The sequence below is a fragment of the Melopsittacus undulatus genome, chromosome 4, assembly GCF_012275295.1.
Source record: "Melopsittacus undulatus isolate bMelUnd1 chromosome 4, bMelUnd1.mat.Z, whole genome shotgun sequence".
Classification (NCBI taxonomy): Eukaryota; Metazoa; Chordata; class Aves; order Psittaciformes; family Psittaculidae; genus Melopsittacus; species Melopsittacus undulatus.
Window position 1 is genome coordinate 62041088 of NC_047530.1, and position 17961 is coordinate 62059048.

At 43.1% G+C, this 17961-nt stretch overlaps 1 protein-coding gene across 1 annotated transcript in view; it reads left to right on the plus strand.

Annotated features, from left to right (window-relative positions):
• The first annotated feature begins 211 nt into the window (after positions 1-211).
• GRID1 (glutamate ionotropic receptor delta type subunit 1) overlaps positions 212-17961 on the plus strand; it is a 519712-nt gene continuing 501962 nt past the window's right edge. Inside the window, exons 1-2 of the mRNA XM_034062148.1 lie at positions 212-290; positions 2357-2512. Of these exons, the coding sequence (XP_033918039.1) occupies positions 212-290; positions 2357-2512 (235 nt within the window). The remainder of the gene's footprint in view (positions 291-2356; positions 2513-17961) is intronic.

A 17961-nucleotide genomic window follows, 5' to 3' on the forward strand; every position in this document is an offset into this window, starting at 1 on the left:
GCTCCTTTTCCTCTCCCCATCGTTTTCCTCTATCTGGGAATATCCTTGGGGTGCTGGGGGAATTTGGGATTTGCTCTCTAAACGGTGGCGTTTGGGCACCCCCCGCCTGCACCCGCTGCCTCGCTCCGCTTGCCCTTGCGCCTTTTTGCTTCTTTTCCCCTGTCGGTCTCTCCACCAAACCCGGGCTGATGTGCTGTGCAAGAGGCTGGAAATGGAAGTGTTGATGCTCTGGCTTTTCCCCTGGATATTTCAGTGCGTGTCGGTGCGGGCGGACTCCATCATCCACATTGGTAAGAGAGGGAGCGGGGCGGGGGTGGAGAGGGACGCGGTGGATAAATAAATAAATAAAGGGAGCGTCTCGTTTAACCGTGGGAATGTCATAGGCAGCGGTTCAACCCAACTCTGCGGAGAGACTGGCGGAGGGAAGGGCGACAGGCAGCGGAACCCTTCCCCCCCACCCCCGGTTGTAAAGTTAGGGGCGAAACGGCGGCGGGGGGGGTAGGGGAGGATTGTGTGCGCCGGGGCAGGGGTTGTGTGCGGACCTGTTTGCGGAGGAAGGCTGTCTTCCTCCCCCCGCCGCCCGCCTCCTCGCCACCGAAAACAAACAGCCGCCCCCAACACCCCAGCGGGAGTGGGGCACAACCCGAACGTGCTTGTAGGGAAAACTTTCGGGGAGCTGGAGCCCGTGTTCCCAATCATCCCCTGCCGTAGCAGGTGTCAGCCGAACCGGAATGCGGGGCGGAGGGGGAGGAACGGGTTAGAAATGAAGATTTGCAGCGGCTGTGTGCGTGTGTGTCTGTGAGCGCAACTGTTGTGGTCTGAGTAAGATCTCATTACATTAAAACCCTGGGCAGCAAGGAAGCTGTATCAGCAGTGGGAAGAAGAGAGGGATGTATAAGGGGCAAAAGAAAGGCTGATGTGAACTTTTATGGCTTCTGGGAGCGAGGCATGGTGCGTCCGCGGAAAGCCTGGCAAGCAAAAGCGAGTCTCTGCAGTCACCTTTTGGCTGGTGTTGAAAGGTACCAGCAGGAACGAAAATGAGGATGTTTAGGGGCGGAGAAGGGGGGAGAGAATCACTTGTGGAGGATGATCGAGGAGAGTACAGATGATCGGGAGTACGGCTGGGAAATGAAAAGCCGTAATTCCCACCGGCCTTTTCGGGAGGAGGGGAAATCAAAAGAGGAGGGGGCAGGGGCGAGAGCCACCCTGGCGAGGGGAGGCTCCGCGGAGACGGGAGGAAAGTCCCCCTGCGACCCGGGTCGGGGAGGGGGAGACGGGGCCGACCACCTCCCAAGGTTCCCGGCAGGGGCGGCTCCGGCGCCTGCGGGGTGGGGGGGGATTCTCTCGGCGCCGCTCGCCTCCGAAGCCTAGGGGCGCAGCCAAGGCAGACAGCATTGCGGAGGCAGTAAGGAGACGGGGCCAGCCCTACAGCTGCGGGGACTCCGGTCCCCAGGGCAGGGCAGACCTGACCCCGGCGGCACCGAGCCCAGCCCCGCTGGGGTGGGGTGAGGACACCGCAAGGAAGTGCCGTGACCGAGGTGGGGGAAGAGCCTCCGCGGCTCTCCTGTGCCACGCTCTCCTGCGAGCGGAGAGGATGAGTTACCTCTGCTTCTCCCCGCACAAACTTCAGCCCGAGTGGTGGTGGCGAGCAAAGTCCTCGGGGAAATAGCGGTCCGATGGGCAAGAAAGGAGAGATGCTGTGTGCAGGGCCAGATTTCGCATGGGCAGTACATGGAGGTTCCAGCCACAGTGTGAATCAGCAGGACTTCTCCAGGCGAGGGGATAACGTTTGTTTGCTTGTTTTGTTGCCAGCACTAAAGAGCTCCCACCTCCACGAAGAGCCGGGCAGTTAAGCCTAGTGTGGGCGTACATACGCGCTGTAGAGAGCGGATTTTATGTAACACACATCGCCAGATGTTTTCACGTTAACTGCATAAACAGGACAGTGAAATTAAAGCTTCCAGGTTATGGACACAAATCCGGGCTTCATGTTCGTGTGTGCATGCAAGCCCCAATAAAACCGTGCCCGAAAGGCAGCAGCCTAAGGACCCGCAAAGCAGTGAGCAAAAGTTGGTCAAATTCCCAAGCCTGCTCCGTTTCCCGTCACTGGCGAGGTGCGTCCGTCACCGGCTCACGGCACCTTCAGTGCCGGTGGAGCAGAAGTGGCCCGAGGAAATCTGAGCCTCCCCATGCTCGGGACGAGCCCGAGCAGACGCATGTGTGGGTCCGGGCCCCACAGGCGTCCCGTGCCCCCGCCGAACTGGCTGGAGCGCTGCATGGTTCCGGTAGGGGAACGACAAGGGGGAGTCTGGGGCGGCCGAACCCTCCTCACCCTCTGTCGCCTTCCTCTTCTCAGGTGCCATTTTCGAAGGCAATGCTGCCAAGGACGACGAGGTGTTCAAGCAGGCGGTGTCGGATCTGAACCTCAATGACGACATCCTCCAGAGCGAGAAAATCACTTACTCCATCAAGCTCATAGAGGCCAACAACCCCTTCCATGCGGTGCAGGAAGGTGAGCGTCCCGGGCGGCAGCCCCGGTGCGGGTGGGCTGTGCGCCGGGTAGGGACCGGGCTGAGAGAGGATGCTCCCGGTTGGTGGGGAGGGAGTTTCATCGGTGGTAGAACCCGGACCCGTCCTGGCGCTCGCCTGGAAACTTTCCTTCGGTCGGGGGTTGGCGCTGTCTTACAAGGAAAAGGAGCGCACGGCGCGGTGCGGCGGTGCCGTGCCCAGCCGGGATGCGCAGGGCAGCCCGGGCCAGCGGTGGCAGCCGTGGGAAAGCCGCATGGCATGGCATAGCACGGCACAGCACGCAAGGCGGGGGGACTCGGTCGGTCCTGGATCCACAAGCGGCCCCTCTCTTCGCCGCTGTGGAGCAAAAGCCGGCCTCCACCGCCGCCCTGGCCCCCCCAGCAGGGCCCACGCTTTTACACTGCTATCAGGGCAGATGAAGGGGTCCTGCCGGGGGAGGGGTGGTGGTTTCATGCAGCGCCAAGGGGCCGGTCAGGACCACTCGATGCTTGCGGGGCGCAAGTCGGCATCTCTCCCTGCGCGTCTGCCCCAAAGAGAAGCAGGGTTCGAGCGGCCGGCCGCCGCAGCTGGGCCCTCTGAGAGCTGAGCTCCTCCCGGGGAAGAGGGTCCGGTAGCTCAGTCCCCGGCTGAAAACCTTCCTAGAGTTTACAGGATCTGACAAGTAGCTACGTAGGTAAATCACTGCAATTAGATTGTTCTTTCTTCTTTTTCTTTTTTTTTTCTTCTTTTTTTTTTTTTTTTTCCAAAGGGAAACGTTTAAATTAATCAGCTTGCCTTTACAAATAAGACTTTAGAAAGATATTATTTGTGATTTAATGAAGCCAAGGTTAATTATGGCCTAGGTAATTTCAGAAGCTGTGTTTTTCAGTAGTAATTATTCTAGAAACAGAGAGCTATTTATATACCTAGACTAGAATATTTTAAAACATGATTCACCACCAGCCTTACCCTTAGTTCTACAGAGCACAGAGTGAATCTTACCCTGTATGAAAATTTGCATTAATCCATATGTATTTATGCCGAGTTGTGTACATGTAAATTATGGCTACAAAATTACACCAAATGTTAATGTTCATGAACTCCGAACAATTTCTTCTGCCCCCTTTTTTTTTCCCCTTGGAGTAGGTGCTAGGTAATATCACACACACTCAGGAGAAAGAGCAGTATCCATGTTTTCAAGGGTCTAATCCTGTTGACAGTAGGATTCCTCCTGCTGCTCTCAAAGCTTAGTAAGGCAGTATGGAAAAACCCTTTATGAAAATGGGAAGAAAGGGACTTTAAAACAAAACTTTACCCCCATAGTCAGACACCAGAGGAAAATAAAAATCTCTAAAAATAATGGTGTGTTGATTTATTGGCAAAGATTAACTCTGAACAATTGGATACATTTGCAAAGCTCAGTGTCCTATATTGGAGCTTATTCATATTCATGGAAGTGACAGTAGTTGGCTGGCTGAACAATTGCTTTCAACAATGTCTCTTCTCAGCAGTAAAACTTTATGAAACTGTTCTGAATGCCCTGGGATCTGACAGTCCTGTGGATGGAGTCCCTTTGCTCAGTTTTTGTTGAACTGGAACATTCTTCTTGACCCACTAGGATTTAATTTAGTTTTCTTTTTTAATTGGTTTATTTGCTAACCTTGAAGATTTGTATTGCATTTTTGAAGACTATTGTGAAAACAGAACTTCTCTATTGAAAATCCACAATGGACCCACAGAAAAGACTCTGGTCAGATTTTTAATCTTTTTGATACTAAATCTTTGTGCTACCTGAGTATATGTAAACAAAGATATTTCTTACTGTCTCTTCCAAGGTGCTTTTTCAGGCCTCATGTGCCCATTGCAGTTAGAATTGCTCTTTGATGAGCTGACCCCACACTGGAGAATTCAGGTAGTGGTTGATGAATGTTCACAATTCCAAAGAGAACTTGTTTTCTGTCACTACTTGATTAAGGCATAGCAATGTGTCTTCTTTTGGGAGGACTGCAAAATGATCCTATCTGTGAGTAAAAGCTTACCACAGTGGGAGAGCCAAGATAAGAGTATCAGACTTTGCTCAATTTCCTGGCTTGCTTTCTTGGTTCAGGTCAGGGCTTTTTATTTAATTTCCTACTTTTGAAACTTATGCAACTCGCTGACAGAATGATCCACAGGATGTACAAGTTGGCCACGTTGTTCTTACTGAGCGGTGTCTCTCTGCCCAGTGTTACTTGGTGTCATTCTGACTATTCAAAATCTAATTGTATCGCACTGTACGGATGTCCTTCTTATTTTGGTATAATATTGCTTATAGTAGTCAAAATAACCTGGAGCAAATCTGCTGCCCAGACCGCTTTTAGGATCTTGCTGCTGCTACATAAAATGCCCTGACACCCACATTATTCTTCTGCAGTGAATTGCTAAGCAGCACCATGGAAATCAATGTTGCAAGCATTAGTTTCATAGTGATGGAACTTTTTATAGTAAAAACCAATTTGGAGTAAAAATAGACCATTGTGATACTACTGCCAGAATAGTTCATGCAAGCAAACCAATCACAAATATTGTTTTTATTTGAATTGTCTTTTGCAGAGTCTTGTGAGATGGCATGGTAAATTATTCCTTAAGTCCTTTTAAAAGGATGCTGCAAGCAAGGACCTCCATTTCAATGATACTGTGCTAGTAGAGTTATGGAAAGTCATCCTTCCGTGTAACAAGGTCTGTTACACTTTAACAAGACTTTAATTGCTGATGGAGATAGTCTTTAACATGCATTTGATCTGGCGTTTATTGTGCAGTTGGAGAACTTCTGCATGGGTAGGAACTATAGGATTTTTTTGGTAGGAGCGAGCAATGCATTTGCAGAACTAAAAGCCTTGCCTTCTATGTGTAGTTTTCTGCCCTAGAAGGTGCTGAGAAGTGTCATAAGATTTTGAAAACAAGCTTTAGGGACTTGACTTTAGAGAGAAGGGCACTCCTGTGATAGTTTCTGGTGGCTGAAATGGATAAAATACAGAGATCCTGTTTTTTCAAAGGTGGGCATTCATGTTAATGGTGCCAGAGAGAACAGTAATTAACAAAATGTAAATTGTATTCTGTCTTGTCTTTCATTTTAATATACATTGCAGAAACAAGATCCTGTTGTGCTGTTAAGTAAAAAGGTTGCTTTGTCCCCATCAAACTTATATTCTATCACAAAGTGTGGCAAGTGAGTGGAAGGAACTTCAGCGGCAAGGGATGTAACAGTAAAGAATCAACAGACCCTAGTGTACACATAAAATAGGACTTTTGTCTGTGCTTGCAAGTAGTCATCACATTTTGTGGAATATTGCTTTTATGTATGCAGGAATTACTTGAGGGAAAAATTGCTTTTTCACTGGCTGTCATGGGAAAAAATATACATGGGGAATCATTGTTCTTTTCATATGGTGTTAAGGAAATGAGCTCAAATCACAGACATGATGTTAAATTATATCCTTGCTTCCAAAAGAGCTATGTGCTCAGTTTCTGTTAAGTGATTGAAATGTGAGATAATAAGTGCCTGTTTGTGTGTGGTGTGTATTCAAGCTAGTACTGTGGTAACCTTTCTATGATTCAAGGATTCAAACAAGCTCAAAGGTATGAGAAACAATTTAAAGCTTTCAGTTCAAATTGGGATTTTTGAGCCTGCCATTGGTTTTGAAAAGGGACTGTGTGTATGATATATGGGTGGCAAACAAGTTTCTAGCTGGGCTTGAAAACATGATTCTATGTTTAAACTAAAAACCAAATAAAACTAAAATGTAAGTTTCTGAAATGATGCTTTTAGAGGTGGAATACTTAGCCATAAGTCAAAACTGGGGCATAGGAAAGCTAATACTTGTAGTGCTCTTTGGAGAAGGGATCCAAAGGAGACAGTTACTTGGAAACTGTGAAACTTTAAAACCCTGTTTCTCAGGCGGATGGTGCTTGCTTGCACATCTATGTAGCTTTCCTGGAGCTGAAACTTGCTGTTCTCTCTGCATAGCAATTTCAAATGAATTGTTTCTAATTTGGGCAGCCTTATATGTGTGCTTGTTGATGTTAAAATGCTGTCAGCTCTGGAAACCAGAACAAATTTGGAAAATCAGTGTGTGATTTGAGAACAAGAATGGTGTTCCATAGAAGGGTTTATTGTCAGTCCCATGCATGCTGCTGTGGTTTCAGAGCAACTCAGAGCGGCTGAGTTTTTGGATATCTGTGTTGTATACCATTGAGTGAATCTGATCTCTTATCATAGTCAGTAGGACTTGGTAATGATACATACTTGGTGTAGAGTAGATAGAATAGACTGTTTCGGTTGGAAGGGACCTACAACGATCATCTAGTCCAACTGCCGGACCAATTCAAGGCTGACCAAAAATGAAATGCCTCTTAAAAACTGACAGGCTTGGGGCACTGACACCCTTCCTAGGAAGCCTGTTCCACATGCTTTGTAAAGAAAGGCTTCCTTTCCCCTCGCACCTCCCCTGGTGCAGCTTTGAACCTTCCCATGTGCCCTGTGACTGGATATCGTGGAGGAGAGATCAGCACAGAGTTCTTGAGCTGTCTTGGTTCAGCACATATAATTCATGTTACTACAACAGTTGCTTTCTAAGAGTTTTATTTGTTGAGAAGGTATAAGCTGATCAATGTGTAGATAACGAAGATGAAATACAGATGTGGAGAGCAGGACTCAGCAGCTATGTTGCTATTCTTACGTTTATTTATCTGGCTAAAATCTCAAGCAAAGCTATGCTTGTCATGTGTGCATTGCCCAGTGGTAGGGAACTGCTTGGGTCTGCGCGTGTCTTGAGATATGTGCACATAGCTCTTTTTGCAAGCCTGGGACTCTCTTTCAGTAGTAGTGCAAGTGTCCCTGACCAGAAAGCCACAGATGGCCCAGAAGCTGTGTCCTGAAAAAATACAGACTTAAGACTTAAGTTAAAAGACTGCTTTCTCTGTTGTGAGGTTTTAGGTGGCTATTAAATATAGAAGGGGACAACAGCTGTGAAAAGATACCCCGGGGCCTGGTGATAACCCTTCCCTTGTCATTGGGTAAGCCCAGGTCTAGCACCGTGTGAATCTATGTCAAATAGGTGTTTATGTAAATGTGGAGTAAGACGTTTTGTTGAGTGTATAGTTTCACATGCTGCAGAAGGGAAGGTTGTTTTTAGAGTCAGGATATTTAATATCAGAATGGAAGAGTAGAGGGAAAGGAAAGTTTAACAAATAGAAACAAAAAAAGATAAAAGTCATAAAATATTGCATATACAAATTAGTTTTTTGCAAAACAGAGCTTTATTGATTTGACTGCTTTAGATTAGGGAATTTGATGCCTATCTAGAAATCATAGGCTGTACCTAGATTCCTAATGTAAAACACAAAAATAATGCAAAAATGCTATCTGCCAGATAGGCAAGGATTGGTTTATATCAATATACTGTCGACTGATTTTTCTCCAGTAGTTTCTCTTAAGTCTTTCATTGTCATGTAACTTTACCTGCTCTTCTGATGTGGCTTGCTTCAACACAGATTTCACACTGTTTTCGTCAGGATATGGGGTCTTGTTTGGCAGTTTTTGGCAGGTGAACTCTGAGCACATATTGCTACATGATTTTTTCTAGGTTTAGTCTGAGCTATCAACACTTTAAACACCAGCCAGGAAGCATGAAGGGTGGTGATTTCTCCCATGGTCAGAGAGGCCTTGCTCTGTGACTACACATTGTTTTCTGCACCAGTTTGCTGCAGTTAAAAGCTGTTGCTCTGTGGAGTGAATGGGCTTAAAAATTTCACCTCCTTGTGCCCTTTGAGACCAGACCAAGGCCTGTTAAAGACTGCCAAAGCGGAGACATCTGGGACACCATTGTTTCATTGTGGTTGTGTTTTCGTGCTCTGTAGTTGCATGCCTCAGTATATTACAAACTGGAGTATTTTGCAGAGCTAAAGAAAACAGTCAATTAAAATGTCCATCTCTTCCCATTCACAAATCATAGAATTGTTCCTGTGTGTTTGTTATGCTGAAAGCAAGGACCTGCAGGTACCTTCCGCAGGACAGGAGTCAATAGGCTGTAAAGGAATCTGTTTGGTGTTGAGGATGAAGGCAGGCTACAGAGTGTGGGCAAACATCCAAATACCCCTTTGCTTTGTTGTTTCTTTACATTTGTGATTTGTTATTTTGCAGCCATGGCACTTCAGGTTCTGTTCACAGTTTAATTGCAGGTGCCAAATATGTTGTACTTTTGGGAGGCAGTCCCCAGCACACACATCCCTGCTACAGCTTAGGTCTTTTTTACAGGATCTATTTGGGTTAGTTACATCCCAGCCATGTTCTCTGCTTTTGCACAGGCTTCTTGCAGTTCTGATGGGGCTGAGCTGCCTGGGGACCAAGCTCCAGGCAGTGCCATGCATTGGGGTGCAGCAGGCAATGAGGAGTCAGAGGAAGCAGTAGGTGCTGCTGTGGGCTCACAGCTTAGCATCCCAAGGTAGTAAGGGCTGGTTGGCTGGTTTGTTTTCTGTGGAAACACCAGGAGCATTGATGTGAGCTGTTTGGAGCAGAGTCCTGCTCCAGTTAGAATGATTTTGTCTGAAATATTCCCCCCCTTCCATCTACATAACAGGTTAAGCTTATTTCTTCTCTCTCTTCTAATATACGGACCTGCTAATACTGTTGTTTCCATGTTGGGTGTGGGTCACCCATCTGTTTTAAGGGCATTGCGCACAAGAATAGCCACAGGGTAGGCTACAATTCTTTTTGAGTACCCAATGGTCATTTCCACTAATCCTGCTCATTTATCAAGTAGCTGCAGTTGGGTTTCTTTTTGTAGGATTTCGTCATCAAAAATATGCTACATCATTAGCCAACATGCTAGAAATTATCCCAAATGATCAGAAATAGGCAGTATTGATAAAAATATTAGCAAACATGTTTCAAGATTAAATATTTTCTGTTTCTCTTTTTATTTCTTTTTTTTTCTTGAAGATGTTTTTCTGAGTGCTTTGTAGCACCTTTACTCAGTCCTTATTGTGGAGGAGGATCTGTAAATGTGAAATGAGTATACAAAACTGCCTCAGCCTGATCTAGTTACAATAATGGTGGAAAAAAACAATCCTTAATTGTGAAATACGATCTGTATATATGCATGTATATATGTATGCCCATATATTCCATACAAATAATTTAATTGCTAGATTTACTGTAATGTGTCCAGCAGAGAATATGCCTTGAGCTTTTCTGTGTTCAGAATCTTCCAGCTACAGATGATTAGAGGATTGACTACCTAATATTACAGTTTAAATTATGTCTTCATGCAGAATGAGATGAATTTAATATTTTGATGTGATTTATTATGCTATGGTTGAGCCATACTGTGAAAGCAGTTAAAACTACACATTCTTTGAACAGAGGGGGTATCGTCATGTTTATTAAAATTGTTATGGCTTACACTAGTAGTCATTTACTGGAAGGAAAACTAAACAAGGCCTCAAAGCCTAGTTATAGAATGGCAATAGTGCCTGCCTATAAGACTATACAGCACCCTAAGAGTGTGGCTGAAGTAGTTACTTCAGATTTAACTTCCTGCCTCTTCAGAGGAACATAGTCAAACCCATGTTCATTTTTAGGCAAAGATCAAGAAGTTTTTCATGGTTTTATTCATGATAAGTTCCCTCTGAGGGGAATTCCTGGTGTGTCTTTATTTGTCTCTGTCATCTCATGCTTAGAGGTATTTTTTCAATTTGCCCCTCAGAAAACATTTACTTAAAATGCATTGTTGGAATCCTGGCTGTGTCAGTCTTTTATATATATACACATACATTCATTCTAGCAGGACACTTTCACATAAAACCAGACATCTGCATATATATACTCTTTTAGCAAACATTTATAATATATGTATAGTAGGATGAAAATGGCTCACACAGTTATTGCTTTTCTGGCAAAAGATTTTTCCATAATTTATATATATTTGAGATGATTTTGAAGAATGGCTTACATGTTCAATTTTGCATTTTGACAGGGGTTTGTTTTTTTTTTCATGTAATAGAACTTGCAGTGATTTTTCTTACATAGGGGAATGCTGTGTGGTTCTTTCCATTTAGAAACCTGTTGAAAGATGTCAGGTTTCAGACCAAGGAATGAAACATTTTAGACACATGGCACATACAAGTTATGCAGACTACTTTACATAAAGAAGTGTCATCTCTGGAGCTGAAATCTAGGTGCCATCCTGAGAATCCTTGCCATTTTAATCCTCATTGAGGAAAGGGACCAATGCTAATCCTTAGTGTGGCTCTTTGGCTATTAGAATTCTTGTCCATGAGAAAATTGAAGTGAGACTGTTCAATCGAATGCAACATGTTGAGAATCTCATTTTATATCATATGTAGATCTGTAATAATTTCAAAGGGAGATAATAATGATATGCTAATATGCCAAGTTTTCTTTCATTTACATAACTTTAAGGCAATTAAGTATCTGAAATGAGAAATATGTTGAAAAGATTTCTTTTATGTTTTTCTTAATGGCTTGCATTTAATTATAATTTGGAGACCTGACTGCTGTGCTTGAAACTACATTCAGGTTTGTGGGTTTGGAGTGCTTTTTATAGCCTTAAAGGTATGTCCTATTAGAAAGATTCTGTCTGTACTAGCCCTGCTTTTGTGAAGTTCTGTTCCTTTGACCCTGTTGTGGCATGTTGGTGCCTGTTTTTATTCCTTTTGCCTATTACATATTCAGATATGCAGTAAGAATTAATACTGGAAAGTACAAACCACCAGTGCTTAAAGGTATAAAAAAACAAGAGGCATTAATTTCTAGTGGTGTTTGACTACATTAAAACACACAGCAGGGTTTCTGCTGCTTGACCTTACTGAGAACTATTCCCTTAGCAACCTTTCAGAGACAGAGTAAAAGGACAGTAAGAAAACATTTTTTCTTCACCCAATATTCAACAGAATAATCATAGAACCATAGAATAGTTAGGGTTGGAAAGGACCTCAAGATCATCTAGTTCCAATCCCCCTGCTATGGGCAGGGACACCTCACACTAAACCATATCACCCAAGGCTTCATCCAACCTGCTCTTGAACACTGCCAGGGATGGAGCATTCACAACCTCCCTGGGCAACCCATTCCAGTGCCTCACCACCTTCACAGTAAAGAATTTCTTCCTTATATCCAATCTAAACCTCCCCTGTTCAAGTTTTAACCAGTTACCCCTTGTCCTATCACTACAGTCCCTAATGAATAGTCCCTCCCCAGCATCCCTGTAGCCCCCTTCAGATACTGGAAGGCTGCTATGAGGTCTCCACGCAGCCTTCCAGCCTCCAGGCTGAACAGCCCCAACTTTCTCAGCCTGTCTTCATATGGGAGGTGCTCCAGTCCCCTGATCATCCTCGTGGCCTCCTCTGGACTTGTTCCAACAGCTCCATGTCCTTTTTATGTTGAGGACACCAGAACTGTACACAATGCTCCAAGTGAGGTCTCAAGAGAGCAGAGTAGAGGGGCAGGATCACCTCCTTTGACCTGCTGGTCACTCTCCTTTTGATGCAGCCCAGGATACGGTTGGTTTCTGTGTGAGTGCACACTGAAGCTGGCTCATGTTCATTTTCTCATTGACCAACACCCCCAAGTCCTTCTCCACAGGGCTGCTCTGAATCTTTTCTCTGCCCAACCTGTAGCTGTGCCTGGGATTGCTCCGACCCAGGTGTAGGACCTTGCACTTGACATGGTTAAACTTCATGAGGTTGGCATCAGCCCACCTCACAAGTGTGTCAAGGTCCCTCTGGATGGCATTCCTTCCCTCCAGTGTATCAACCGAACCACACAGCTTGGTGTCATCGACAAACTTGCTGAGGGCACACTCAATCCCACTGTCCTTGTCAGTGACAAAAAGATATTAAACAAGACCAGACCCAACACCGATCCCTGAGGGACACCACTCGTTACTGGTCTCCAGCTGGACATTGAGCCATTGACCACAACTCTTTGTGTGCAGCCATCCAGCCAAGAAATTACTTTCTCTCTTAAGAAATACAACAATCTCAAACCAAAAATCTCCCGGTGGGTCCAGCCTCTCTTTATGGATCTTGTTTCTCAGTCCAGTCATTTAATCCTCTGCTTTTTAAATTACTTATCTGAGTCTTTGAGATTTTAAGTAGTAGCATTGCTGATGCAGTATTTTCAGTATCTTCAAGAACTCACCGATCATCTGTTTTGTACTTATTTAGACAGTGAATAAAAGGATTTTCCATATAAGTGAATGTTTGTAAACTTCATGAAGATTGTCTTTGTCAGCAGGTAAATGACTCAGCTTTATAGGATTACTTAATACTTAGGAAATACCAATTATTTGCTGCTTGGTAAGAATTTCAGTGGTGAAACCATGTAATTGTCTAGAGCAGCATTTCCATAGCCCTTTGTTTCCTTAACCTCTCTCCTCCTGGATAAACGTATAACTTGGGATGGTGAAAAGAAGAGCGACTGAGCTTCTCAGTGTTTTTTCTTTGTGTTTGCAAACACTTGACTTTATTTTATTTTTATTTAAATTTTAATGCTTTAGAACCCCAAGGAAAACTCTAGTATAAATTGTGCATTATCTGTGTGGAATATTAGCTACATTTTACTCTAAAGGACCAATGTTTTGTCCTTTTTTTATCCTACTGGAGCACATTTTTGGAATGAGAACAGTTATCTGACACACTCAGAGAAAAGAAATGTAGAATGTGATGTCTGTAAGGGTCAAAACACAGATGTTGAAGTGCACAAAAAATAAAAGGGAACAACCCAATTACTGGCTTTAACTTTATTTTCACTGAAACTTTATTTTTCTTTTCTTTCAGCTTGTTTTTGTCCTGAAGTGCTTCAGTTACTGTGGAAGTAACAGTTTTTCTGATACAGCTAGGACTTAGTGACCCAAACACAAAAAGCTTGGGCTTCCCCTGGTCTGAGCAAGAGGCTTGCACAGCATGGGTCTAGTTTTTTAAAGAGGCTGTAGAAGGGCAGGGCTGCCACAACTAGCAAGTAATCATTCTGCAAATAATCACTTCTTGGCAGGCATTTCGCTTCCTGAGAGAAGAAAAGGTATTTCCAAAGTGTGCTCACAGGACAAGATAGGGAAAGATACGGTCTAGCAGAAGTTGGGGTTCACTCAGCCTCTGCTTGTAGAAAGTCACTTGTCCAGGGCAGCTTGAAATTAGTGTGCCTACATCTGGATTAAAGTGATGCACAGTCAGCATGAAAAGTAATTTCACGTTTCAGCACTACCTAGGTTGGAATTTTTTTTTTCCCTTAGAAACAACCTATCAAATTATAAGAATGCTGATGGACCGTATGTGTGATAGTGTTTAGGGAACACTTCGGATGAAAGTCTGCCAGCAAGGCTTCTAGACAAGCAGTATCTTCAGCTGTGTGGTTAGTGCACCCATTAAATGTGTTAGAGTGCTTCAGCAGCCGGTGGGTCCTGCCTTGCCTCTGGATGGGTACTCACAAAGTCAGCTGTGCAAGCAAGCCGAAGTGCTGTTGTCAAGTGTGATTAGAGACAGCCTTCTTAAAAGCAGGTGGTTGGAGTAATCTTTCCCTCCCTTCTCTGCCTGTGGCAGAGGCTCTGGTGTGTCAGGATTGGTTCACAATTGGGTTTCTTAAGGCTCAATGCCTTAAGAAGGCTCAGTGTCCTCTTTGCTTTTACACTGTTGCTTAAAAATAAAACATAATGTCAGCTAAAACTCAGAGTCATCTGGGCAATACATGACTAATAATGCCTGATTCTTTCTGAATCAAATCTGCAATCCTAATTCTCAAAAGGCAGTTTGCTGTCTTTCCTTATTATTTTTTTTTTCAGTAACCTAATATTTATGTAAGGAAGGACTTTCTTCTGTGATCCGTTTTGTTTGTTCTTAGTGTCTTATTGCCAAGCCAGGGACGGTACAGTTGTAGCTGGTATATCTATGCCTGGGGTCCTTCACCAAATATTCAGTTCCTCAAAGGCATCTGGGTGGGTGAGACATACACTTTCCTGTCTGTGGTTGTCCTTTTCAGAGCTATCTTCTCACTTCCCACCATGTCTCATTTTGTATGGATAGCAGACTCATCATTGTACTTCCTAGTGAGGTTTGGAAACATAAATAATTTCTCCAAAGGCTTTTTCAGCTGCCTCCTCTTGTTTGGTAGCATGGCATTCCCCCTCTAGTTCCCCCTTTCCCTGCAACTGCTCAATGCAATAGATTTTATGGACATGCCTTTTGTGATTTGCTGGATTATTCTATTTCCACTGCATTTTAATCATCATGATGACAACATCTGTTGGCAGCAGTACACAGATGTCTCTTCAGAGCGTATTCTAAGGTTTGTAAGTAGTTACTATACCTACATGAGAAAATGAAGGTTTTGTCTTTTCCTTTGATATTAAAAGAAATGTAACTGCATTATGGAAATGAAATGTGTGTCTCTGGGAGACTTGCTGCCTTTCAGTCACTGCCAGAGGAAACTAAGTGCTTCACTAGGGTTCCTCTGTGTCACCTGCTGCAGTGAGCCCGGGGTTTCTATTACAGAATTAAGTCTCTCATCCTGCTTTTGCTGATATGATGGGTAATTTTCCTCTCTATTTTATTTTAGATTTTAACCTTTAAAGCTGTGTATCTCTGACATTATAAGGAAATGGAGAACACATGTGGACAAGAAGCCCGTGGTGCTCCTTGAGAGCATCACAGTAGCTCTAAAGAATGGCAGAAGATCAGGAATGTGAAAAAGAAATTACAGTGGTGGTCAATTATATTTGCTGTAGTGCATTCTGGCAATGCTGGCAGTGAAGTGCATTCAGAATAAAATGGTAATTTGATCAAAAAATACTTCAGAAAATGTCCATCAGCTAGAAGGCAGACAATGTATTGTCATAATTTAAATGCCCATCAACTAGGAGGCAGATAATGTATTGTCATAATTTTAATGCCCCTTTATTTTCTTTCTTGGGCTAATTATCTTCCAAAAAAGCACCCAATGGATATGCAAGAAGCAAAGTTTGTTGATCGAAACTGGGAGTTCATGTCCTGCACTCATGGTTGAAATGGGGCTTTAAACTGGATGTTGATAATTCTGCTAACTGGTCTCTTATTGCTGCTGGACTATTTGTAAACTGAAGCCTTGTCTCTTGCCTTGAGAAATTCTGGGTGGTTGTGCTGAGTCAGTGAGGGTGACACATCCCCTAAAGGGTGCTGTTAAGAGTGGCTTGAAGCAGGATATGTAAGATGTTTTGGCTCTGAAATTAATTTTTTGCAAAAAATATAAATGAACGTGCTGTTATGTGGGGTAATTAATAGGGAAATAAATTATTTTGCATCTTTAGTGAGAGAAAAATATGCATCATACATGCACATGTACCATACATGACATTTTACCTAGTTAAAATCAAGTTGAACTCAGTCACAAGATGATCAAACGACAGGTGGGAAAAGGTGTGAGCCAGCCCTGCTCAGTTCACTCCCTGGGTAAGCTCAGTGAACTAATAAGATAAGATTGTTCTCTTTGAAGCTGAAGAAGAAATAGGAGGAATTTCTTTGAATGTAGAACGGGCGTAGTGACAGCTGGAGAGGCATTGGGAAAGCTCTGTTGGCTCCAGTGCACCTGGAAAGTGCCTTAAGGCAAAATGAAGGCTTGTGTCAATTTGCCATTTAACTGTTCCCAACTACTGTTTTTGGTGAAGTGTATTTCACTTAGGAAATACAAATAAATACATGGATTTAGAAAAGTCTGTCTTTTAAAATACATCTCTGTCTCTTCAGGCTTGCTTTGAATGTATGATTTGTAAATAGCTTGTCAGATTACCAGATTAACTGGGAAATAATTGTAGATTTTAGGGCCTTTGGAAAATGCACTTGAAGCTGAGAATTTTAAGTGGGATCTTCAAGATTTAGCATGTTATTACATTGTTAATAAATAGCTTGAGAATTGATAGGAAAACTTATGATTCCATTGATAAAATGCAAACCAACTGAGGAAGCTGGTCTAAAACTCAAATAAGCATGCAGGAGGAGAATGAAATTGCTCCTGAAAAAAGGTTTGTATACATGTGAATTTCTATTTTTTCTTTTTCTTTGTCTTTTTTTTGTAGTATTTCTGGTGATGTTATATTGACGTTTAAAAAAATTACATCAATTTCATTTGGCTGCAAAGTTTCCTAACAGATAGGACAAAATCATTAACTCCATGAAACCATAGAGACAGACAAATGCAGGTGTACTTTGGTCTTGGTCTAATAAATCTAATTTTAAAATGTCCTTTAAGTTTCTTAATGAGAGGTTGTTAGTATGCAGTGTGCCTGTGTTCTTTCCAAAAGATTTTCCAGCATATCCATATTTGCAAATAATGGCTCACATGGGAAAAGTGTGGCCATCAAGGTAATAGAGTGTTCACAGTGCTTTAAAAAATTGTGCCTGCAATGCATTCATCTGGAATAATATTAGGATTTAAACTGAAGATGGGAAATATTTGCTGACAAGACTGGCCTCAAGGCGTTCTTTTTCCTTCCTAAATGCTGATAAAATTGCTTGAAATGTTCTAAAGTATATTGAAGGTTGTCTCAAGATGGATGTATTGGCTTAAAAAAGGACTATTACATTCTCCCCACAATAATATTCCCTTTTTTGATGAGATTTTACAAGAAACTGATTTTCTCTCTTTTTCTATAGAAAAATATTGATATAGGAAGTGAACTTGTTGAGAGTGTTTGTTACCTTGATATAAAGAAAGGTCAATTGATTTTCTGGATGCTGGTCCTGGATTAAGTTTTAAATTGTGGAAGTTTAACTCTGGTTGCTGGTGAATGAGAATTACAAGGTGAAGAGAGATGGGGGTCTCAGTGCATTTTCTCCTATGTTTGCTTAGCTCTGATCTGTTTAGCATGGTAAGGAAGACAGAACTTTGTGACCTCTGTATGTGTCATTGAGATTGGCATTCCTCTTCCCAGTGCTCATGGGGTGTTATCATCACATACTTCATGCCTGTTCCTGACCTGTCTGTAGGGCCCAAGAAGGGATTTTCCTCTTGAAATGTAGTTTAAGGTGCATATGTTTTACTAGATTCCTTATTTCCTTCTCTCCTTTCTCTTCACTGTCATTCCTGGATCACTCAAAGTACTAGACTGGCCAAAGGAAGCTTTGAGATATTTGGTATTTTAGGCTGGTGTGCTTGTCACTTAATTCTGTTATTGCTAAACTGTACTTTCTTATGCCAGTTGTTTTCAAGTGTGCTCAATTTCTACACCTCTGAGAAAGTTCCTGAGAGGGGTCATAAATTAAATTAATGACAAAAGATTATTATTGTTTTTTTATTGCCTGGATTGCATTGTGAACCACAGGTTGAAACCAGTGGTAGAAGATTTAGGAAAACAGGATTAGGATTAATCCTTCGTGTTCACAGGACTGATGTCTTCTTGACCCCTTGACTATATTTTCCTCTGATTG